The 24,099-nt window shown below is 46.6% G+C and overlaps 1 protein-coding gene across 3 annotated transcripts in view; it reads left to right on the forward strand.

Annotated features, from left to right (window-relative positions):
• Positions 1 to 7,339: 7,339 nt before the first annotated feature.
• Positions 7,340 to 24,099, forward strand: part of SPECC1 (sperm antigen with calponin homology and coiled-coil domains 1) — a gene marked incomplete at both ends in the record, with an annotated part of 179,832 nt that continues 163,072 nt past the window's right edge. For all 3 annotated transcript variants that reach the window (XM_079724746.1, XM_079724747.1, XM_079724748.1), the window contains 2 exons: positions 7,340 to 7,486; positions 20,419 to 20,554. In XM_079724746.1, the coding sequence (XP_079580872.1) occupies positions 7,340 to 7,486; positions 20,419 to 20,554 (283 nt within the window). The remainder of the gene's footprint in view (positions 7,487 to 20,418; positions 20,555 to 24,099) is intronic.

The raw sequence follows: 24,099 nt of genomic DNA on the forward strand, positions 1-24,099 counted from the left end.
ACCAATCCTATTGGATTAGGACCCGCCCTTATCACTTCATTTAACCTTACTTTACCTCCTAAAAGCCCTATCTCCAAATGCAATCACACTGAGAATTAGGGCTTCAACATGTAAATGTGGTGGGACAGGGGACACAATTCAGTCCACAGCAAACCCATTTGCCAATATTTTCTTCCATTCTGTGAGTTGCCATTTTACTCTGTTGATTGTGTACTTTGATGCACAGAAGTGTTTAATTTTGACATATTCCAATCTGTCTAGTTTTTCTTGTTGCCTGTGCTTTTGGTGTCATATTTAAGAATTCATTGCCAAATCCAATGTCATAAAGCTTTTCCCCTGTGTTTTCCTCTAAGAGTTTGACAGTTTGGGCTCTTATATTTAGGTCTTTCATCCATTTTGAGTTCATTTTTGTATATGGTGTAAGGTAAGGGTTCAACTTCATTCTTTTAGTGTGGATATCCAGTTTTCTCAGCACCATTTGCTGAAAAGACTGTCATTCCCTATTGAATGGTCTTGGCACTAGACTATAGTTTGTATTCATAGTTACTCTTTCAACAGACCTTTTCAAACCATTCCTATAGAAAGAGCTCTTGGAAGTATTTTATTTCCATCTCCTTTCTACTGCCTTGGCTCATTCTTTTAATTCTTTGATGTGAAGCCATGTTATAAGTAAGGAAATAACTACTGATTAGTGGCCACCAGCTCTGTGGGATGCCGGCTTCTTGGTTCAGCTTTGGAGACAGAAGGATGTCCTGGGGCAGCGATTCTCAGGGTTTGGTCTCAGTATAGCTCCCAGGTTACAGCCTCTCTCTAGGGTCTGCATTTCCTATTTAGAGACCAGCTCCTCCTGTTTCTCATTCCAGATTAAGCTCTATTTGTTACGGTCTCCACCTCATGGCAGTGTGTCATAGTTTCTGCAAGTCCCTATTCCATTTCCAGAGTTTGTTTTTGGCTTGAGATGGTATGGCTAGTGCTGTGCAAATGTTCTCTTCTGTTTAGTTTCTGTCTTATCCCTTCTTGGTTCTTGGTTTCTTTCAATGACTTCTCCTGATAGATAGGATCAGTGAATTTTTGTTTGCCGTTTTCCTTCTGATGCTATGTGGAAACCTGTTCTTTTCTTTATTTACCAGCAAGGAATCTAAGGCTAACGGGATGATTTTTCATGTCGAGACTAACAGGAAATAATAAGCTTTGAAGAGTTTCCTGTGGCCTCCAGCTGAAGTCTGGGATTCCCTCGGCTGCTCCCAAGCTAGATTTTCAGCGTAAACGTTCCAGTGTTAGCATAAACGAACCAGGTGCCTGTCTAAGAATCAGCGCCCGAGGAGCCTCCCTCTTCCTCTGGAACTGAGTTTCTCGACCTCGACTCTTGACATTTGAGCCTGGATCATTCTTTGTTGTGGGGCTGCCCTTTGGGTACTGGGATGTCCAGAAGCATCCCTGGCTCTACGCTAGCACCTCCCCCTGCCCCAAGTTGTGACAACCCAAAGCAGCTGCACACATTGCCAGATGTCCCCCTGGGGGCAGAATCAGCCACCCACCCTGCTGAAGAGGTCAAGAGCAAACTGGACATGTGTTCTAGAAAGCTCTAGCTAGATATTTTCGGCATGCTGTTCACTTGCCGTCTGTTTCCTGCCAGGTCCCCTGGTAGTTGAGCTATGTGAACATTCTTAGTTTGTTCGTTCTCAGACTTGAACGCCTCAGTTCTCGGCTTCCTGGGGCTTATTGTACTTGGAGTGCAAACTTCAATGCCCTCTCCCACTCCTGGACACTCCTTATTTTTTTCAAAATTTATTTTTGGCCAAGCCGCGCGGCATGCAGGATCTTAGTTCCCCGACCAGAGATCGAACCCTCACCCCCTGCAGTGGAAGCACAGAGTCTTAACCACTGGACCACCAGGGAAGTCCCTGGACGCCCCTATTATTTGTGATGGTCCAGAATGGTTTCCCAGTTGCCTTTCCGTTTTCTTGCCTTAAAAGGGTAACCAATCTGAGGGCCGAGACAACCCCTCCAGCCCAGGTTCTGAAGGCGGTGATGAAACAGCCCAGCAGCATGTTGGAGGGGCTCTGACCCTCCCCGGTGCCCGGACACTCATCGTATTCCTAACTGTGTTCCCTCTTCCCTCTCTCTCTTCTATCTTTTCTACTTAACTCCATACAATTAATGAGTCATGGTTTAAAGAGAAGTCTTGCACGATTCTGGCGAGGAAAGAAGCTTGATAATTAAATAAAATGAACAATTTAAGGAAAACACCCCTGGAAAGACCCTCTCCCCACCCCTGTGGGAGTGAATCCCTAAATTTAACTGTATTGTGTACCCTCGAATAACACAGGTTTGAACTGCGTGGATCTGCTTACAAGTGGATGTTTTTCAACAGTGGATGCAACCATCTTTGAGATGTTTAGGAGGACTTTTAGAAATCAGGGAATTAGTAATAGAAACTTTGTTTTTTCATGATCTTGTACTTGGCCAGAACCCATCTATTTCTTTTCCGTTACTAGTTCACATCCCTAAGGAAAGTATCGTTCACCCAGCATTCACGCCCGTGTTTATCTTTCAGCAGCGGGGGCCAGTTCTGGTGACTGTCAGGTGTCTGCTCTCGGCGTCCATCTTCCTCCGTACTTTCCCTCTTTGACGTTTCCAAAGGAAAATGGGCCGCTCTGTGTATACAGAGAGCTCTTTCCTTAAGCGGCCCCGGCCAGTGCGCGTTGATCCCCCGATCCGCCGCTGGGTGTTGCTGAGTTAATAAAGCAGAGCGGCCCTCAGCCGTGAACACGGTGAACAGTTGTGGGGGGCATCTGGTGTTTGCTGAGTGTCTTCTGGGTGCCGTGTCCTCCTTCATCTTCAGTTTGGCGGTGCAGGCCCCAGTAACTCCATTTATCGGGTGATGACGTTGAGAATCGTGGTGTTCAGCAAGCATGGCCCGAGCTCACGCAGTGAACAGTGGAGCTGGATTTTGACCAGGAGCGCTGAATCCAAAAGCCCGTGTGCTTTCCCGTGGGAGAAGGATTATCCAGGGAGGCCGTACCCAACCCTGGTGTGTAAGAGCCCATTAAAACTGGGTTTGAATCCTGGCTGTATCATAAACTCTGTGGTCTGGGCAAGTTGCTTAACCTCCCTGAACGGAGGTGACCCTTGCCTCGTAGGATTACAGGGAGGGTTTGACACCAGGCCCGGGGTGAGGGGCAAGAGGAGGGTCGGAGAGGAGACGGTGGGAAGTGGATTGGGTAAAAGTCTGCAGAAACTAGGAGTGGGCCTGAGGGCACCTGCCCCCGCCGGCAGGAGGCCTTCTTGGGAGTGGACAGAGGGCAGGGCCAGAGCAGGCCGATTTGGAGATTTGGAGAACACTAGGAAGACACCAGTCCTGCTGGATGGGGGTTGGGCGATGCTTAACAAGGTCCTGGACGTGGAGCGTGGGGAGAAGGGTGCAAAGCCGTCCTGGCTGGAGCGGTGTCTCCACCCTCTGCTTTCGTCGTCCGTCCCTGGAGAGCTGCTTTGATCTGGCAGAGCCCACCACCCGCCCTGGCATCCCACCCCCTGGCACTCTCCCTACCATTAGGGCTCTCTTCCTGGTTCAAGAGGGGACATTACTTATTTCATTTCTGTGTATTTTGAATTCTGGAAGAAGATGGAATTTGAAGAGCCTGGCTGGTGCACGAATACAAAATAGAAGCCTCCGTCTGGGGAAATAACGGGAAGGACACATGAAGGGAGACAAGGAAAACGAGCCTGGCAGTGAGGAGGGCCCGCGGGAGGAAGGCCCTCTGTGTACACTTGTCTGGGAGTAATTTGATGGGTTCAAGGTTCTAGGGGAATAAAGAAAGGTGTGATGATGCAAATGAAGTAAACCTGAGAATTCTGCCTCAGAGCAAGTAACCAGGCAGCCTTTGAAAAGTGGCTGCATGGGAAAAAAAAAGTGGCTGCATGTTTTTCAGGTGATTGTCTAGAAGGTTGTCAGAGATGAAGAGTTTAGATCTGGAATTTTGACTAGGATGCCTTTCTCCTCCTCTCCCCTCCCCTCCCCTCCCCTCCCCTCTCCTTTCCTTTTCCTTCTCTCCTTTCTTCTTTCCTTCCTTTGTTTATTTCTGTTATTGTTATTACTTTTTTTTTTTTTTTTTTTTTGCCAAGGACTTAGGGCAACATTGGGGAAATTTTCTATCATCTTTCTTCTGCTTTTCCTCTTCACATTCTTTCTTCCTTCTGGGGAATAAGCAAGAGGCATTTCATTTCAGGGGTGACCTGGGCAGATTTTGGAAAGCATAGATGCATTGCAGAATCACCTATGTTTTCATCAAGTAAGCCCTGCAATAATCATCTCTAAGTAGTTGCAGTCATCACGTAAAAGGGCGCCTTCATGAAACGTATTTTATTTCTCGTCTCCATGAGTCAAACTGACATGTTACTGGTTGGTCCTGCAGTCCTGGATAAAATTCATCAGTAATTCTCTCCAAGAATCACTCAGGCTATGTTCGTTCATTTTACGTTTATATTCATTTAATAAAATTAGTTGCTCTATAGGTCTTAACCTAGGAATTCTTTCATTGTTGCTGTGGAAACCAGAATTAAAAATTGTGGGCCGAGAAAGAAAAATAGCTGGTGCTGAACATCATAAAATACACGAGAAGTGGTTTTTTAAATATAGAATTTTAAAAAATCATGATACCTGGAACCAAGCTGATACTATTGAGCTAATCATATAACTGAAATCGTGAAGAATTTTTCTCAAAAACACTTTAGAAAACAAATCGCTGTCTTAAAAATATTATTTTCACAGGACTTCCCTGGTGGTCCAGTGGTAAAGAATTTGCCCTGCAATGCAGGGGACGGGGGTTCGATCCCTGGTCAGGGAACTAAGATCCCCCAGGCTGCGGCGCAGCTAAGCCTGCGCACCACAACTACTGAGCTCGCGCACCGCAAACTGCAGAGCCCGCGCGCCACAACTAGAGAGAGAAAACCCAGCACCGCAACCAGAGAGAAGCCCGTGCGCTGCAACGGAAGATCCCGCGTGCTCCAACTAAGGCCCGACACAGCCAAAAATAAATAATAAATAAATCTTTTTTTTTTTTTTTTTTTTTTTTGCGGTACGCGGGCCTCTCACTGTTGTGGCCTCTCCCGTTGCGGAGCACAGGCTCCGGATGCGCAGGCTCAGCGGCCATGGCTCACGGGCCTAGCCGCTCCGCGGCATGTGGGATCTTCCCAGACCGGGGCACGAACCCATGTCCCCTGCATCGGCAGGCGGATTCTCAACCACTGCGCCACCAGGGAAGCCCAATAAATAAATCTTTAAAAAATATTATTTTCACCTGTAGCCACATTGGCACAGCTGCCAGGATAGCAGTGCTGCAGAATGAGCCCCAGGTGAGGTCTTGGACCCCCTGCCACCAGCTAATCCCTTTAAGTAGGAGCAGGAACTGGATGGCCCTGGCTGGGACGCTGTGGGTTGAAACGGTGTCCCTGGGAAAGGAGATAAGAATGGGAGGAGGACCCCACTGCACCAGGCTGGGGGCAGTGGGCAGCCTGTTCTTTTTCTCAGAGGGACGGACAGGGTGTCCTGGAATGTGGTGAGGGGAGAGGAGACCCAGGGCTGCTGAGCACCAGCTGCGATCCTGGGGGGCAGTTATTTAGCCCCGGGTCCTGTGAGTGCGGCCACTGGCATTAGCTGTCACCTGGTGGTGTTTTTTTCAATTTTTATTGGAGTATAGTTGCTTGACAGTGTTGTGTTAGTTTCTGCTGTACAGCAAAGTGAATCAGCTATACATATACATATAGCCCTTCTTTTTTGGATTTCCTTCCTAGTGGTGTTTTTTTTTTTTTTTTTTTTTTTTTTTGCGGTACGCGGGCCTCTCACCGCTGCGGCCTCTCCCACTGCGGAGCACAGGCTCTGGACGCGCAGGCTCAGCGGCCATGGCTCACGGGCCCAGCCGCTCCGTGGCATGTGGGATCTTCCCGGACCGGGGCACAAACCCATGTCCCCTGCATCGGCAGGCGGACTCTCAAACACTGCGCCACCAGGGAAGCCCTAGTGGTGTTTTTTAAAGTGCTTTTTTTCAGTTTGTTTCTTGTCTGCGGTTTTGGTCTTCTGTCTCACATCCCTGGTCATGAGAGTCCATGGGGACAGCAGAGTCAGGGTCCCATTGTGCTACTGAGAACAAAATGGGCTCAGAGAGGTTAAGAGATGGCCGGCCCACCTCCTCAGCATTGATCAAAGGACTCAGGCTGTCTTGCTTGCCTTTGGACGTGGATTCACACTCCCCCACCCCCCAGGTCTTTAACCGCATCCTGCTCCTTTGCATAAATTGTCTTTCATAGAATATTTTAGTTAGGGCGGGTAACTCTGTCCTATGATGTCAGGTCTGCCCAATTAAAATCTGCCCTATTAATTTTTAAAAATTTATTTCACAGATTTATTGAGGGTGCCCTATTAATTTTTGATACCATTTTTGTCCAAAAGAAGAAAAAACCTGTGCTTCTGTGAAATCTGTTTTTCAAGTAATTCATTTATGTCTACTTGGAAATTACATAAGTTGCTCAATTATCAACCCTAAAATGGCAAGGCTTATGGACATAACGTGTCTTGACTCAAGCTGACCTGTTTTATGTGGGGATATATATATATATATATATATATATATATATATATATATATATATATATATAACCAGTATATATATATACACACACATATATGCAGTAAGACTGTGCTAGGTGCCCCTGACCAAGGAGAAGCCATCATTTTGCCAAAGAGTAATGTCATAGCATCAGTAATATTGCACTTAAAAAAAAAATTCATTTACTTTTGGCTGCGTTGGGTCTTTGTTGCTGCGTGCGGGCTTTCTCTAGTTGCGGTGAGCAGGGGCTACTCTTCATCGCGGTGTGCGGGCTTCTCATTGCAGTGGCTTCTCTTGTTGCGGAGCACGGGCTCTAGGCGCGCGGGCTCAGTAGTTGTGACTCGTGGGCTCTAGAGCGCAGGCTTAGTAGCTGTGGTGCATGGGCTTAGTTGCTCCGTGGCATGTGGGATCTGCCCGGACCGGGGCTCGAACCCGTGTCCCCTGCACTGGCAGGTGGATTCTTAACCACCGCGCCACCAGGGAAGCCCGCACATGTGTTGTTAATAGTTTGGTGAAAGCTGCTGTGAAGCCAGAGAAAGGAACCTGCTGCAAAGGTACCTTCTCAGTAGTAAGATGCTCTGTGTGCAGCCCCATCCCGAAGGCTCATTCTCCGTGACCACGGTGGTGCCCGTGCTGCGTGGGGATGGATCTCTGTGATATCTCTCAGCAGGTTCAAGTGTGGACACACGCTTTTTCTTTTCTGCTCTTGTACAGAAGGACCCACTGGGACAAACATGAGGAGCGCAGCCAAGCCCTGGAGTCCAGTCACCAGAGCAGGAAGCCGAGGGGTGGACCGTGCGCGACACCTCCCCGCCCCCTCTCCCGGCATGAAGAGCTCCAAGTCGTCCACCTCGCTGGCATTTGAGTCCCGACTCAGCAAGGTATGGACGGGACATACAGGGCAGGGCTGCTGGGCACCCCGTGACAGTGAGCAAGGCCCCAGGAGCCCCGGCATAGCTTGACCTGAAGGCACAGAGCACAGGGGATGCAGTCGGAGGGCCCGGGGGTGGAGACGGGAATGTGCAGGTTAACAGGGTGACTGGGATCCCCTGCCCTGGACCATGTGGACTCTCCAGCCAGAGTTTGCCCCCAGCGCCCACGAGACGGGATCAGCGTCACCAGGATCCTGATAATCCAGGTGTCAACTCCCCACCTGCCTGCAGCTGGGCTCCCTCCTCTCCGCGTTCCTTTCCCCTGACCCGGGCAGCCCCTGGCGGCTCCACTGCTGCCTCCTTCTCACCCCCAAGGGGTTCCTAATGTCAGGTGGGCCGGGGCGCCTCCTTCCTCACCCTGAGATGAAACTCAGAGACCGTGTCACCTACCTACACACACACTTTGGAGAAGTCAGTGTAGTGTCATAACTATAAAAGCCAAACAAGGGGCACATCGCTTACAGGTAAATAATCCGCATTTCTACCCACGTCTGCCTGCGTGTGACTCCGCTGAAGGACCCCCATGCTCCTTGGAGCCCTGTGGACGTGGCAGCTCTGGGCAGATGGATTCAGGGTTGTCTTGCTGACGTCTCAGATACCAGGAAGGCTGCGGGGGAGACGCGTGACGTGTTGCTTTGAATGCTGAGCACTCTTGGTAAAGTTCTGAGCCCAAGTGCAGTCTCCCCTGATTACTCTCAGAAAGTTGAGTGTATCTTAAAGTTGTGTAAGAAATACACTGTTTTTACATGTAAAACAAAGGGATGCTGTTAGCTCGGATAACAATAAGAAGATGCTCCACTGCTGAGTGTCTGTGGAATCCGTGAGACGTGTGGGATGCAGGGCAATTCTTTGTGCAAGATTGTCATGTTCACGGTCTCCATCCTCCCATTCCTTAGGTGTCAGTAGCACCTCCAATGGCAGTGGCAAGTAAAGATGCCCCCACAGATTTCCAGCACACTCCCTGAGGGACAGCACCGTCCCTGGTGAGGACACTTGTTCTAGGTGACAGCTCCTGCTCTCATGAATTTTAACACCGTGTGTGGATGACCCACAAATTTGCATCTCCAGCCAGCACTCCTCCAACTGCCTTTGTGACACCACCTCTTGGATGTCTACAAGGCACCTTGAAGGTGACCTATTCAAAACTGAATCTGTTCTTCCTCCTCTCCATCTCTCTCCTGCCCCCGCAAACCTGCCGCCCCTGCCCCTGGTGACTCTTCCCATTTGAGTAAACAGCAACTCCATCTTTTTTTTTTTCTATTTATTAATTTATATTTTTGGCTGTGTTGGGTCTTTGTTGCTGCGTGCAGGCTTTCTCCAGCTGTGGCGAGCGGGGGCCACCCCTCGCCGTGGTGCGCAGGCTTCCCACTGCGGCGGCTCCTCCCGTTGCAGAGCACAGGCTCTCGGCGCGTGGGCTTCAGTAGTTGTGGCACGCGGGCTCAGTAGTTGTGGCTCACAGGCTCCAGAGTGCAGGCTCAGTAGTTGTGGCGCATGGGCCCAGCTGCTCCGCGGCATGTGGGATCCTCCCGGACCAGGGCTCGAACTCCTGTTCCCTGCATTGGCAGGCGGACTCCCAACCACTGTGCCAGCAGGGAAGTCCCCGGCAACTCCATCTTTTAGTCGCTCAGGCCAGAGCCCGTGGCATCATCCTTGGACCGTCCTTTTCTCACATCCCGTGGTCCATCGGCAAAATGCTATCTACCTTAAAAATAGATGTCAACTCCCACCAGCTCCCGCCGCCTCCTGGGGACCATGGGGGACATGCCACCACCTTCCTGCTTTTGACTTGAGGCCTATGCTCCGTTCTCAGTAGAAGCTGAGTGGTCCTTTCAACACAAGTCATGTCACTTCTCTGCTTAATACGCTCCAGGCTCTCCCCACCGACTCAGAGGGGAGCAAAGTCCAACCCCTACCGCCACCCAGGCTCCCGGGCTCTGGACACACAGCCTTCAGGTGCCCTGGCGCTGTCCCTTGTGCGAGCCAGGTGTGGTAGCTGCCCCTTAGCCTGGGGCATCCCTCCCTCCACCCCCTGCACTCTGCGGCTTCTCCTCCCCTAAGTCTGTGCTCAAGGTCACCTTGTCAGGCGCACCCCTGACCAGTCTGTGTAAAGTGTGGCCTCGGCCCGTCCTCCTTGCCCTGCCTCGTTTTCCTTCTCAGCTCTTAGGACCCTCACACCCACCTGTGTGGTCACTGTCGTCTCTCCATGGCTAGACTAGAAGCCCCACGAGGGCCGGGACCACCTGCTCTTTTGGTTGTCACAAGCTGTGTCCTTCACGCTTAGGAGAGCACCTGCTACCTGGCAGCGCTCGGCATGGATTGAATGCCCGAGCACACCTGTTCTCCCAGGGGTGGTGGATGTGGGAACAGGAGGAGAGGGGGTCGGGACCCCTGGCCACATTGGGACACCAGCTCTGCCCCTTTCTAGCTGTGAAACGTCAGGCAAGCTATGTAGCTGCCCTGAGCTCCGAGATGGGATGAGCACCGTATTTGCCACAAGGAGTAAATGTGGATAAAGTGTCCTACATATAATTTTGATTATTATTCTAATATCCCAGACTTGACTGTTATTTCCATGATTTTAATTTTTATTATCTTTGACCTAGAGCACATTTGGGAAACATCTTTAATATGGATTTTTTTTTTTTTTTTTTTTTTTTTGCGGTACGTGGGCCTCTCACTGTCGTGGCCTCTCCCGTTGTGGAGCACAGGCTCCGGACGCGCAGGCCCAGCGGCCATGGCTCACGGGCCCAGCCGCTCCAGGGCATGTGGGATCCTCCCAGACCGGGGCACGAACCTGTGTCCCCTGCATCAGCAGGCGGACTCTCAACCACTGCGCCACCAGGGAAGCCCTAATACGGATTTTAAATGAATACATACATTTCCCCCAGAAAAGACCCTTAGAGCTTCTGGAATACATTAAAATATTTTAAAAGCAGTGTTTCTAAAAAGGTCTGAAGCTCGTGAGTTTCCTAAAGACAATGAAACGGTGGCCGCTCCGCCTTTGATCGGTGTGTGTTTTGGAAACTTGTTCCATGGGGAAAATGTCAGGGGAAAAGCAGATACTCCTATGGAGACTCTCATCTCTCGACCTGGTCCTTGGGATCCCCGGGCCCGATCCTGTAAAAGAGGATGACGGGGCTTGGGGGAGGGAGTAGCAGAGAGCCATACCCCTCTGTACCTGTCTGGCTCTGACCCTCTCTGCTGTCCGCCTCAGTGGACAGAGGAAGAAGACAAAAAACCCGGAGAACAGAAGAGAAGGAGGCAACAGCGATGGACAGAAGAGCAAGCAGATTTCCCCCTGAGTATTTACTACGGAAATCTGTGAGTGTTCAGAGAAGTGGAATTACACAGTGAACACAGCGTCCCACCACCTGGATGCCACAGTTAACGTCTTACTATGACTGCTTTGTAGGAGACGGACACATATGGGATGGACAGATGTGTTTTCACTGGCCCCAGATAGGAAAACTAAAACAAATGCACCAAAAGTAGGACGAAATACCCTACTGCAGAGGCTGCCCTGAGCTGAAGGAGCCCTGGGGGAGCAGGTGGGGGAACAGGAGCCTGGATGGGACAGGGTGGGGTGAGGGGCTACCGTGAGTCTGCCTTGTGTCTCTGAGCACAGCACAGGGAGGCAAGTACCCGGACTGCTCTGATGCAGACAGGCTGCGTCACACGGGCCACTTACGTGGCCCAAGTCTATTAGTTAGGACTCTTCTGGTCGCAAATGACAAAACATTGGCTTGAGCAGAAAAGAAATATGTGGAACAGATCTGAAGTTCCCGGGTCACTGTGTGCAGGACAAAGGTGCAAGACTGGAGCACAGAGAGGCCAGGACCATAGACTGGGGTGTCCCAGGAGTTCGTGTCACCTGTCTCTGCTTCTCTGTCGCCTGCACGTGGTATGAAGCACGGCTGCCAGCCGGCCCAAGCCTCCCTCATCCCTTGGAAGGCCCATCTGCTTCTTTGCTTCTGGCTGGTTAAAAACAAAAGCAAGAGAAAAATTGGCTAGGCACGAGTCATGTATTGATCCTGCCCGGTCTCCTGTGGCCAGGGTTCAGGGTGCCTGGAAAGCAGAGTCTTAAGGTTTATGTCCTCTACAAGTCTTGGGGACCCGGTCAGTCCTGTCATTGTCCTTCAGGAGTGAATGCTCCACATCTGCGCCGCCTGATAGAAGAGCCACCAGCCCCGTGTGGCGATGAGCCCTTGACACGTGCTGTGAGTGCAAAATACACACCAGAGCGGTCGCCTCGCCATCTTCATGTCTCCTTGACGTCCTCAGAGACGCTGGGTTCGCCACCTCCCGCCTCTGCTAAGCCCTGCCTCAGAGACACCGTCCCGGGAAGGGAGTAAAGGATCCGCCCCGAGACGGCGGGACCAACTGCAGCTTCCTGTGGCCACAAGAAGGCGTAGCTAAGACATTCTCTAGGAATCGTCTCTACTCTCCCTTCTAACTTGCTGCACCAAATCTGTCAGGCCCTAAAGAGAAACAAGCAAGATAGAAAAGAGTCAGAAGAACCTATACTTCTTCCTCCATGAAGCAAATTATCCTTAAAGAAAAACAAAACCGTGTGGCTGACAGGGTCTTGGTGCTCCTGCCGGGTGTCAGGCACATGCCTCTGAGGTGGGAGAGCTGAGTTCAGGACACGGGTCCACCAGACACCTCCCGGCCCCACGTGATATCAAAGGGCAAAAGCTCTCCCAGAGATCTCCATCTCAATGCTAAGACCCAGCTCCACTCAACGACCAGCAAGCTACAGTGCTGGACACCCTATGCCAAACAACTAGCAAGACAGGAACACAACCCCACCCGTCAGCAGAGAGGCTGCCTAAAATCATAATAAGGTCACAGAAACCCTAAAACACACCACTGGACTCGGTCCTGCCCACCAGAAAGACAAGATCCAGCCTCGTCTACCAGAACACAGGCACGAGTCCCCTCTGCCAGGAAGCCTACACAACCCACTGAACCAACCTTACCCACTAGGGGCAGATACCAAAAACGAGAACTACATACCTGCAGCCTGCGAAAAGGAGACCCCAAACACAGTAAGGTAAGCAAAAGGAGAAGACAGAAATACACAGCAGATGAAGGAGCAAGGTAAAAGCCCACCAGACCAAACAAACGAAGAGGAAATAGGCAGTCTACCTGAAAAAGACTTCAGAGTAATGATAGTAAAGATGATCCAAAATCTTGGAAATAGAATGGAGAAAATACAAGAAATGTGTAACAAGGACCTAGAAGAACTAAAGAGCAAACAATTATGAACAACACAATAAGTGGAATTAAAAATTCTCTAGAAGGAATCAGTAGAAGAATAACTGAGGCAGAAGAACAGATAAGTGACCTGGAAGATAAAATAGTGGAAATAACTACTGCACAGCAGAATAAAGAAAAAAGAATGAAAAGAATTGAGGACAGGGCTTCCCTGGTGGCGCAGTGGTTGAGAGTCCGCCTCCCGATTTAGGGGACACGGGTTTGTGCCCTGGTCCGGGAAGATCCCACATGCCGCGGAGCAGCTGGGCCCGTGAGCCGTGGCCGCTGAGCCTGTGCATCTGGAGCCTGTGCTCCTCAACGGGACAGGCCACAGCAGTGAGAGGCCCGCGTACTGCAAAAAAAAACAAAAAACAAAAAACAAAAAAGACCCATATATATGTTGTCTACAAGAGACCCACTGCAGACCTAGGGACACATACAGACTGAAAGTGAGGGAATGGAAAAAGAAATTCCATGCAAATGGAAATCAAAAGAAAGCTGTAGTAGCAATTCTCATATCAGACAAAATAGACTTTAAAATAAAGACTATTACAAGAGACAAAGAAAGACACTACATAATGATCAAGGAATCAATCCAAGAAGAAGATATAACAATTGTAAATATTCATGCACCCAACGTAGGAGCACCTCAATACAGAAGGCAACTGCTAACAGCCATAAAACGGAAGATTCACAGTAACACAATAATAGTAGGGGACTTTAACACTCCACTTTCACCAATGGACAGATCATCCACAATGAAAATAAATAAGGAAACACAAGCTTTAAATGGTACATTAAACAAGATGGACTTAATTGATATTTATAGGACATTCCATCCAAAAACAACAGGATACACTTTCTTCTCAAGTGCTCATGGAACATTCTCCAGGATAGATCATATCTTGGGTCACAAATCAAGCCCTGGTAAATTTAAGAAAATTGAAATCGTATCAAGTATCTTTTCTGACCACAACACTATGAGACTAGATACCAATTACAGGAACAAATCAGTAAAAAATACAAACACATGGAGGCTAAACTACTAAATAACCAAGAGATTACTGAAGAAATCAAAGAGGAAATCAAAAAACACCTAGAAACAAATGACAATGAAAACACGACGACCCAAAACCTATGGGATGAACACAAATCAGTTCTAAGAGGGAAGTTTATAGCAATACCATCCTACCTCAGGAAACAAGAAACATCTCAACTAAACAACCTAACATTACACCTAAAGGAATTAGAGAAGAACAACAAAAAAAAAAACCAAAGTTAGCAGAAGGAAAGAAATCATAAAGATCAGATCAGAAATAAATGAAAAAGAAATGAAGGAAACGATAGCAAAGATCAATAAAACTAAAAGCTGGTTGTTTGAGAAGATAAACAATATTGATAAACCATTAGCCAGACTCATCAAGAAAAAAAGGGAGAAGACTCAAATCAATAGAATTAGAAATGAAAAAGGAGAAGTAACAACTGACACTGCAGAAATACAAAGGATCATGAGAGATTACTACAGGCAACTATATGCCAATAAAATGGACAACCTGGAAGAAATGGACAAATTCTTAGAAAAGCACAACCTTCGGAGACTGAACCAGGAAGACATAGAAAATATAAACAGACCAATCACAAGCACTGAAATTGAAACTGTGATTAAAAATCTTCCAACAAACAAAAGCCCAGGACCAGATGGCTTCACAGGCGAATTCTATCAAACATTTAGAGAAGAGCTAACACCTATCCTTCTCAAACTCTTCCAAAATATAGCAGAGGGAGGAACACTCCCAAACTCATTCTACGAGGCCACCATCACCCTGATACCAAAACCAGACAGTCACAAAAAAAGAAAACTACAGGCCAGTATCACTGATAAACATAGATGCAAGAATCCTCAACAAAATACTAGCAAACAGAATCCAACAGCACATTAAAAGGATCATACACCATGATCAAGTGGGATTTATCCCAGGAATGCAAGGATTCTTCAATATACGCAAATCAATCAGTGTGATACACCGTATTACAGATTGAAGGATAAAAACCATATGATCATCTCAATAGATGCAGAAAAAGCTTTCGACAAAATTCAACACCAATATATGATAAAAACCCTCCAGAAAGTAGGCAGAGGGAAACTACCCCAACATAATAAAGGCCATATATGACCAACCCACAGCCAACATCGTTCTCAATGGTGAAAAACTGAAACCATTTCCACCAAGATGAGGAACAAGACAAGGTTGCCCACTCTCACCACTATTATTCAACATAGTTTTGGAAGTTTTAGCCACAGCAATCAGAGAAGAAAAAGAAATAAAAGGAATCCAAATTGGAAAAGAAGAAGTAAAACTGTCACTGTTTGCAGATACATTGAGAATCCTAAAGATGCCACCAGAAAACTACTAGAGCTAATCAATGAATTTGGTAAAGTAGCAGAATACAAAATTAATGCACAGAAATCTCTTGCATTCCTATACACTAATGATGAAAAATCTGAAAGAGAAATTAAGGAAACACTCCCATTTACCATTGCAACAAAAAGAATAAAATACCTAGGAATAAACCTACCCAAGGAGACAAAAGACCTGTATGCAGAAAACTGTAGGACACTGATGAAAGAAATTAAAGATGATAAAACAGATGGAGAGATATAGATATACCATGTTCTTGGATTGGAAGAATCAACATTGTGAAAATGACTATACTACCTAAAGCAATCTACAGATTCAATGAAATCCCTATCAAACCACCAATGGCATTTTTCACAGAACTAGAACAGAAAATTTCACAGTTTGTGTGGAAACACCAATGACCCCGAATAACCAAAGCAATCTTGAGAAAGAAAAACAGAGCTGGAGGAATAAGGCTCCCTGACTTCAGACTGTACTATAAAGCTACAGTAATCCAGACAGTATGATACTGGCACAAAAACAGAAATATAGATCAATGGAACAGGATAGAAAGCCCAGAGGTAAACCCACACACATATGGTCACCTTATCTTTGACAAAGGAGGCAAGAATCAGTGGAGAAAAGACAGCCTCTTCAATAAGTGGTGCTGAGAAACTGTACAGCTTCATGTAAAGGAATGAAATTAGAACACTCCCTAACACCATACACAAAAATAAACTCAAAATGGATTAAAGACCTAAATGTAAGGCCAGACACTATCAAAGTCTTAGAGGAAAACATAGGCAGAACACTCTATGACCTAAATCACAGCAAGATCCTTTTTGACCCACCTCCTAGAGAAATGGAAATAAAAACAAAAATAAACAAGTGGGACCTAATGAAACTTAAAAGCTTTTGCACGGCAAAGGAAACCATAAACAAGATGAAAAGACAACCCTCAGAATGGGAGAAAATATTTGCAAATGAATCAATGGGCAAAGGATTAATCCCCCAAATATACAAGCAGCTCATGCAGCTCAATATCAAAAAAACAAACAACCCAATCCAAAAATGGGCAGAAGACCTAAATAGACATTTCTCCAAAGAAGATATACAGATTGCCAACAAACACGTGAAAGGATGCTCAACATCACTAATCATTAGAGAAATGCAAATCAAAACTACAATGAGGTATCACCTCACACCAGTCAGAATGGGCATCATCGGAAAATCTACAAACAACAAATGCTGGAGAGGGTGTGGAGAAAAGGGAACCCTCTTGCACTGTTGGTGGGAATGTAAATTGATACAGCCACTATGGAGAACAGTATGGAGGTTCCTTAAAACACTACAAATAGAACTACCATACGACCCAGCAATCCCACTACTGGGCATATACCCTGAGAAAACCATAATTCAAAAAGAGTCATGTACCACAATGTTCATTGCAGCTGTACTTACAATAGCCAGGACATGGAAGCAACCTAAGTGTCCATTGACAGATGAATGGATAAAGAAGATGTGGCACATATATACAATGGAATATTACTCAGCCATGAAAAGAAACGAAATTGAGTTATTTGTAGTGAGGTGGATGGACCTAGAGACTGTCATACAGAGTGAAGTAAGTCAGAAAGAGAAAAACAAATACTGTACGCTAACACATATATATGGAATCTAAAAAAAAAAAAGGTTCTGAAAAACCTAGGGGCAGGACAGGAATAAAGATGCAGACGTAGAGAATGAACTTGAGGATGCAGGGAGGGGGAAGGGTAAGCTGGGATGAAGTGAGAGAGTGGCATGGACATATATACACTACCAGATATAAAATAGATAGCTAGTGGGAGGCAGCCGCATAGCACAGGGAGATCAGCTCAGTGCTTTGTGTCCACCTAGAGGGGTGGGGTAGGGAGGGTGGGAGGGAGACGCAAGAGGGAGGGGATAAGGGGATATATGTATACTTAGAGCTGATTCACTTTGTTATACAGCGGCGACTAACACAACATTGTAAAGCAATTATACCCCAATAAAGATGTTAAAAGAAAAAATAAATGTCACAGGATGAAAAAAAAAATACAAACCAGATTTTGAAGAGTGACTACAAAAGAAGTAAAAGACCTTATCAATGTGTTTTATATTGATTGATAATATTTTGAATGTATTGGGTTCAGAAAATATATCGTTAAAATTAATTTTACCTGTTTCATTTTATGTTTTTTCATGTTCCCACCTGCCACCCCTACCTTCTGTTGCCTCACCCGCCATCTCACCAAGAACCAAACTCTATGGGAAGGGGCCAGGGGCAAGCTATACCCCTGAGCCCATGCCCCGGGGCGGGCGGGGATGGGGGCCAGGGTGGGATGGCTGGAGGCCAGTGGGGACCTTCTCATTTGGTGGGTGCCCTGTCCTGGTTTGCAGACCCAGCCTTGGCTCTCTGGGCCTTTGCTGCAGAGTTTGATAATTCCGCACTTCTTTGCGTCAGACTTACTGATTTTAGGAATGTCGGAGAACCAGACAAAGGAAAGCAGAACCAAGAGCATATCGTTTGCAAAATTACGTTAAGAATTCCCTTCCGTGTTTCCTTTGAGGTGTTTTCAAAGTCTAAAATCAGAATTGATTTCCCTGTGGGGACCCAGGAAGCCCCTGGCACGCTTCTAGGCAGAGTGAACAATAGTTCTTTTCTGTTGAGGAAATGGTGCTGACATCCTGAGCTACTGTCGTTTAGAACTAAATACATGTTACACTGATGACCTGGCAGATAACTTGAGAGGCTGGAGAGCTTGGGTGCAGGGACCCTTATTACTCTGAAATGGGAGGTAGGAAACCGATCATGGGGTCCGTGTAAGAAGGCAGTTGAGGTATTTCTGCATCAACCCTTGTCGTATTTCATCCCTTTTGTTAATCTGTGGTGGCCTGTGCTGTTGGCTGGGCAGTGTGGTTACATTTACATCCAGTAAACTGCAAGCGTGCTCATGCAGATTATCCTGTCAATATTAACTGGTTGTTTTAAACATTAATCATTTGTTAAAGATCTTGACTAGGATTGCTTGGCTACTATTTAGACTTTTACCACCTTTTAAAAAATGTAGGCTGTGGGGAGTTAGTGTTTAAGGAGTAGAGTTTCAGTTTGGGAAGACGGAAAAGTTCTGGATGGTGGTGATGGTTGTACAGCCATGTAATGTACTTAAGGCCACTGAACTGTACACTTGAAATGGTTAAAATGATAAATTTTATGTTATGTATATTTTACCACTATCAGAAATAACAATGAGGGAAAACCCTAGACGAGCAATTGGCAGGGTGGCACCAGGGCTTTGCCCCTGGTTTAACCCATCCTCCAGTTTTCTTTCTTTTTTAGTGAGACACAACATACTTACAAAACAGCATATAAAGTGCATTAATCTCAGTCTTAGCTGTGCAGCCCATTGAATTTTTATGTGTGCTTATATCTGTGTCACCATCACCCAGGCAAGATGTAGAACATGCCAGCGCCCAATAATTTTCCTTCCCAGCCCGTAACTCCCCCAGAGGGAACCACTGTTTTGACTTCTGTCACCATCATTTGGTTTTGTCCATTCTTTTTTTTTTTTTTTCTTTGCGGTACGTGGGCCTCTCACCGTTGTGGCCTCTCCCATTGCGGAGCACAGGCTCCGGATGCGCAGGCTCAGCAGCCATGGCTCACGGGCCCAGCCACTCTGCGGCATATGGGATCTTCCCGGACTGGGGCACGAACCCGCGTCCCCTGCATCAGCAGGTGGACTCCCAACCACTGCGCCACCAGGGAAGCCCGGTTTTGTCCATTCTTGAACTTCACTTGCATGGAACCAGGCATAATATACTCTTTTGTGTCTGGTTTCTTTCACTTAGCATAATGAATGTGAGACCCACCCATTCATTACTGTATCGGTAACTCTTTTTTTAAATTGCTGCGTGGTTTCCATTGTATACTGTACCAGTATTTAATTTACCCCTTCTGTTGAAGAACATTTGGGTTGTTCTAGGTTTGGCTGTAATAAATAAAGCTGGTATGAATATTCTTTCCAGGAGCCTGTGTAGAGCTTGAGTGTGTTTGCTGAATCACAGGGTGCAAATATTTAGCTTTAGTGAATCCTCCCTGTTTTCCAAAGCGGCGACCAGTTTACACTCCCACCAGCAGACGGGGAGTGTTCCAGTTGCTCCCCAACCTCACCAGTGCTTGGTATTTCTCTGTTCTTTCAAGCCACTCTGAGGGATATGTCGCAACACCCTGAAATCTAAATGCTGCAAAGCTGGACATGCTTCTTTTGCATTGTGCAAATATCTAGACCCCTAACCTTCAGTATGTGACCCCAGAGCCAGCAAAGCAGGCTGGAGCAGGGCCCTTGGCTGGTGTGGTGGGCCAGGCTGCTGCTTCCACGTCCCGGTTGATTTGAGGGCGTTTTCACGCTGGTTCCCAGGATGTCAGGTGCGTTTGTGGTGGCATCTGCCTGCCTCCATCTTCTGGAACGATTAGTGTTCTTTAGCAGAGACTCACACTGGTTGAGAGAACTTATTTGTGGGTTTTCTCTTTCACCTTGAGTGTAATTTACCTGGGCCAGAGTGTGAGCTCATTTCGGGGCGGGGTCCCCCCCTTACACTTCAATACCTTTCAACAAATATTTGTTCTGCACCTCCCATGCCAGGGAAGAAAGCAGAAAAGGAGCCGAGGGTCCTTAACAGCCTTCTTCTGGCCTCCAAAAAGTCCCTCTGCTCCCTTCGGAGGCAGCGTGTGTTTGGGGGCATGGGAGTGCTTGGGGTGAGCATGCGTAGATGTTCAGATCTTTGTATCTCTTCCCCCTGCTTCCTCTAGACGTATGTTTTTGTGTTACATTTTATTGTCTTTGGATTTCTTGTACGTTGCCCCATCCTGACTTCTGTGTACCATACAGTTCTTTCTTCATCAGTTCCCAGCCTTTTAACTTTTTTAAAAAAACCTCATTATTTGACGTGTGAATGATGGGTAGTAACCACCCGCAACTGTATACCGATCTCTGAAACAGTGATGGAGGATCACACCGTGACCTGTGAGGGCATCGCGGGTTTGTCTGCTTTGCGCTTTTCCCTCCGCACCTTCCTGCTACTCAAGGTGCCATCACTGCCCCTCAGCTGCTGGGCAGGTGGGCCTGCTCGGTGCTTTCCTGGTTTAAAGCGCTCCAGCCCGAAAACACGTCTCTTCACCTTCTCTCTCTCCGTCCACCTCTCTCTCAGCTCAAGCGGGCCAGCAGTGAGGACACGCTCAACAAGCCAGGCGGTGCCACCGCTTCTGGGGCAGCTCGGCTGAAAAAGACGTCCACGTCCGGGGCCGTCTCCGAACTCGCGGAGAGCCGCCTGAGGGGCCCCCCAGGTAGGAGGGCCCGAGGGGGGCAGGTGGGAGGGACTCAGGGAGGAGGGGCTTAGGTGGGTGGTGGGGGGACAGGTGGGAGGGACCCAGGTGGGGGGCGCAGGTGGGAGGGACCCAGGTCAAAGGGACCCAGGCAGGAAGGCAGCCAGGTCAGAGGGACCCAGGCGGGCCTTTTCTTGTCCATTTGAAAGCACCTTGGGCATTCATGCCTCCTTCCCCATCAGATACGTACCGAGCACTTACTCTGAGTGAGAAACTGGTTCAGGCGACAACATCCCACAACAGGAGATGGGATGATCCACAAAAGGAAACAGAGGCAGTGGGGAGCCCTGTGCTTCCCCCTGTCCCTGTGGTTGTCCATCGTCTAGCACGTGTTGCGTCCCTGGAGATCCAGGCAGGGTGGTGCAGACTCTGGGGCTGTCTTGGTGTCTTCGTGGTGCTCCGCGTGTCAGATGAGCGAGTCAGTGCGTAAGTCCCTGGCAGAGGCAGGGGCACAGCATCCGTCCTGGGCCCTATGGAAGCCGGGAAGGTCCTCTCGGAAGGCTGCTCAGACTCGTTTAGATGCCAGTGGCCTCGGGAACCCCTGGGCATTCTCAGTGTTACTAGTTCTTTTTGAGAAACCGAAAAGGTTTTTTGTTTTTTTTTTTTAAGTTTTAAAAATATTGATTTATTAATTCATTTAAAAATAACAGAAATAAAATTAAACCCATTACATGTTAACATAATTACCATATCTTTATGAAAAATTTTCAAAAACAAAAAATAATATTGAGAAAAATGGCATTTTATATCTTTGCGATATGCAATCTTTTTTTTTTAGAATTTTATTTTTTTATACAGCAGGTTCTTATTAATTGTCTGTTTTTTACATATTAGTGTATATATGTCAATCCCAGTCACCCAATTCATCCCACCACCACCAACCCCCCTCCACTTTCCCCCCTTGCTGTCCATACGTTTGTTCTATACAGCTGTGTCTCTGTTTCTGCCTTGCAAACCAGTTCATCTGTACCATTTTTCTAGGTGCCACATGTGTGTTAATATACGATATTTGTTTTTCTCTTTCTGACTTACTTCACTCTGTATGACAGTCTCTAGATCCATCCACGTCTCAACAAATGACCCAATTTCGTTCCTTTTTATGGCTGAGTAATATTCCATTGTATATACGTACCACATCTTCTTTATCCATTCGTCTGTCGATGAATGACCTGGCTATTGTAAATAGTGCTGCAATGAACATTGGGGTGCATGTGTCTTTTTGAATTATGGTTTTCTCTGGGTATATGCCCAGTAGTGGGATTGCTGGGTCGTATGGTAATTCTATTTTTAGTTTTTTAAGGAACCTCCATACTGTTCTCCATAGTACCTGTATCAATTTACATTCCCACCAACAGTGCAAGAGGGTCCCCTTTTCTCCACACCCTCTCCAGCATTTGTTGTTTGTAGATTTTCCAATGATGCCCATTCTGACCAGTGTGAGGTGATACCTCATTGTAGTTTTGATTTGCATTTCTCTAATAACTAGTGATGTTGAGCAGCTTTTCATGTGCCTCTTGGCCATCTGTATGTCTTCTTTGGAGAAATGTCTATTTAGGTCTTCTGCCCATTTTTGGATAATATTGAGCTGCATGAGCTGTTTATATATTTTGGAGATTAATCCTTTGTCTGTTGATTCGTTGGCAAATATTTTCTCCCATTCTGAGGGTTGTCTTTTTGTCTTGTTTGTAGTTTCCTTTGCTTTGCAAAAGCTTTTAAGTGTCATTACGTCCCATTTGTTTGTTTTTATTTCCATTACTCTAGGAGTTGGATCAAAAAAGATCTTGCTGTGATTTATGTCAAAGAGTGTTCTTCCTATGTTTTCCTCTAAGAGTTTTATAGTGTCCAGTCTTACATTTAGGTCTCTAATCCATTTTGTGTTTATTTTTGTGTATGGTGTGAGGGAGTGTTCTAATTTCATTCTTTTGAAAAGGTTTTTTTTTAAACCATTATATTTGAGTCCAGAGTATAGGAAACTTAAAACATCAGAGAATGTATTTCATTTTCTTTTGCAGCACATAGATAAGAAAGCTAAGCCTTCCGTGGTCTAACTCACAATGCAGCTAAATTAATAATAGTAATGTACTGCTCAATTGTCTAAGGTGAGAACACAGCTGAAATATGACAATACTCATTTATAATAGGAGGTGAATGGTAGGCTACTTGTGATTTTTGCACTTTTACATAAAATATCACAATCCAGATTAGCTTTCCAAAGGTGTATTTTAATTTATTTAGTTTTCAAAAATTTGAATCTGTGAAGAACATATGTGGCTTTTTTTTCTAGGATGCAGGGGAATGGCTTTTGTTTCTACATAATGGTTTTACTTTTTTTTTTAAACTTGACACTTCATTATTTTTAAATTTATTTATTTTCTTTTATTATTTTTTTGGCTGTGTTGGGTCTTAATTGCGGCACGTGGGATCTTCCCTGAGGCATGCAGGATCTTTCGTTGCAGTATGTGGGCTCTTTATCGTGGTGCATGGGCTTCTCTCTAGTTGTGGCGTGCAGGTTTTTCTCTCTCTGGTTGTGGTGCGTGGGCTCTGTAGTTTGCGGCACTTGGGCTCTCTAACTGTGGCGTGTGAGCACTGTAGTTTGTGACACTTGGGCTCTCTAGTTGTGGCACATGGGCTTAGTTGCCCCGCAGCATGTGGGCCTTAGTTCCACCACCAGGGATCGAACCTGTGTCCCCTGCATTGGAAGGAGGATTCTTAACCACTGGACCACCAGGGAAGTCCCCACATTTGGTTTGTAAAATACAACATATGAAAGTACAACTTATTTTCATCAAGGCAGCCTAAGACTGATTCTAAAAGTTAACAAAGGGACTTCCCTTGTGGCGCAGTGGTTAAGAATCTGCCTGCCAATGCAGGGGACATGGGTTTCAGCCCTGGTCTGGGAAGATCCCACATGCCGCGGAGCAACTAAACCCGTGCACCACAACTACTGAGCCTGTGTTCTAGAGGCTGCGTGACACAACTGCTGAGCCCGCATGCCACAACTACTGAAGCCTGCACGCCTAGAGCCTATGCTCTGCAACAAGAGAAGCCACCACAATGGGAAGCCCGCACACCGCAACCAAGAGTAGCCCCCGCTCGATGCAACTAGAGAAAGCCCGCATAGGAACGAAGACCCAACACAGCCATAAATAAATAAATAAATAAATAAATAAACAAATAAATAAGAGTTAACAAAGCACCACTAAAAAACTAACCGACTGACCTCACTCTCAAATATTGATGCAAAAATGGGAGATGAAAATGTTAGCAAGTGTGATTCAACAAGAAATTAAAAGAACAGTAGTGCACATCACAACCAAGTGGATTTACGCCATCCAAGAATGGCTTAATAGGAGATTTGGGAATATAATCCATCATACAATATTAATAGACTAAAAAAGAAAAACCATATGGTCATCCCCATAGACATGGAAGATGTCTTTGACAAAATTAACACTCTTTCTGATTTAAAAACAAACTCTTGGTAGACTACAAGCGTATGGGTACTT

The sequence above is a fragment of the Hyperoodon ampullatus genome (genome assembly GCF_949752795.1).
Source record: "Hyperoodon ampullatus genome assembly, chromosome: 19".
Lineage (NCBI taxonomy): Eukaryota > Metazoa > Chordata > Mammalia > Artiodactyla > Ziphiidae > Hyperoodon > Hyperoodon ampullatus.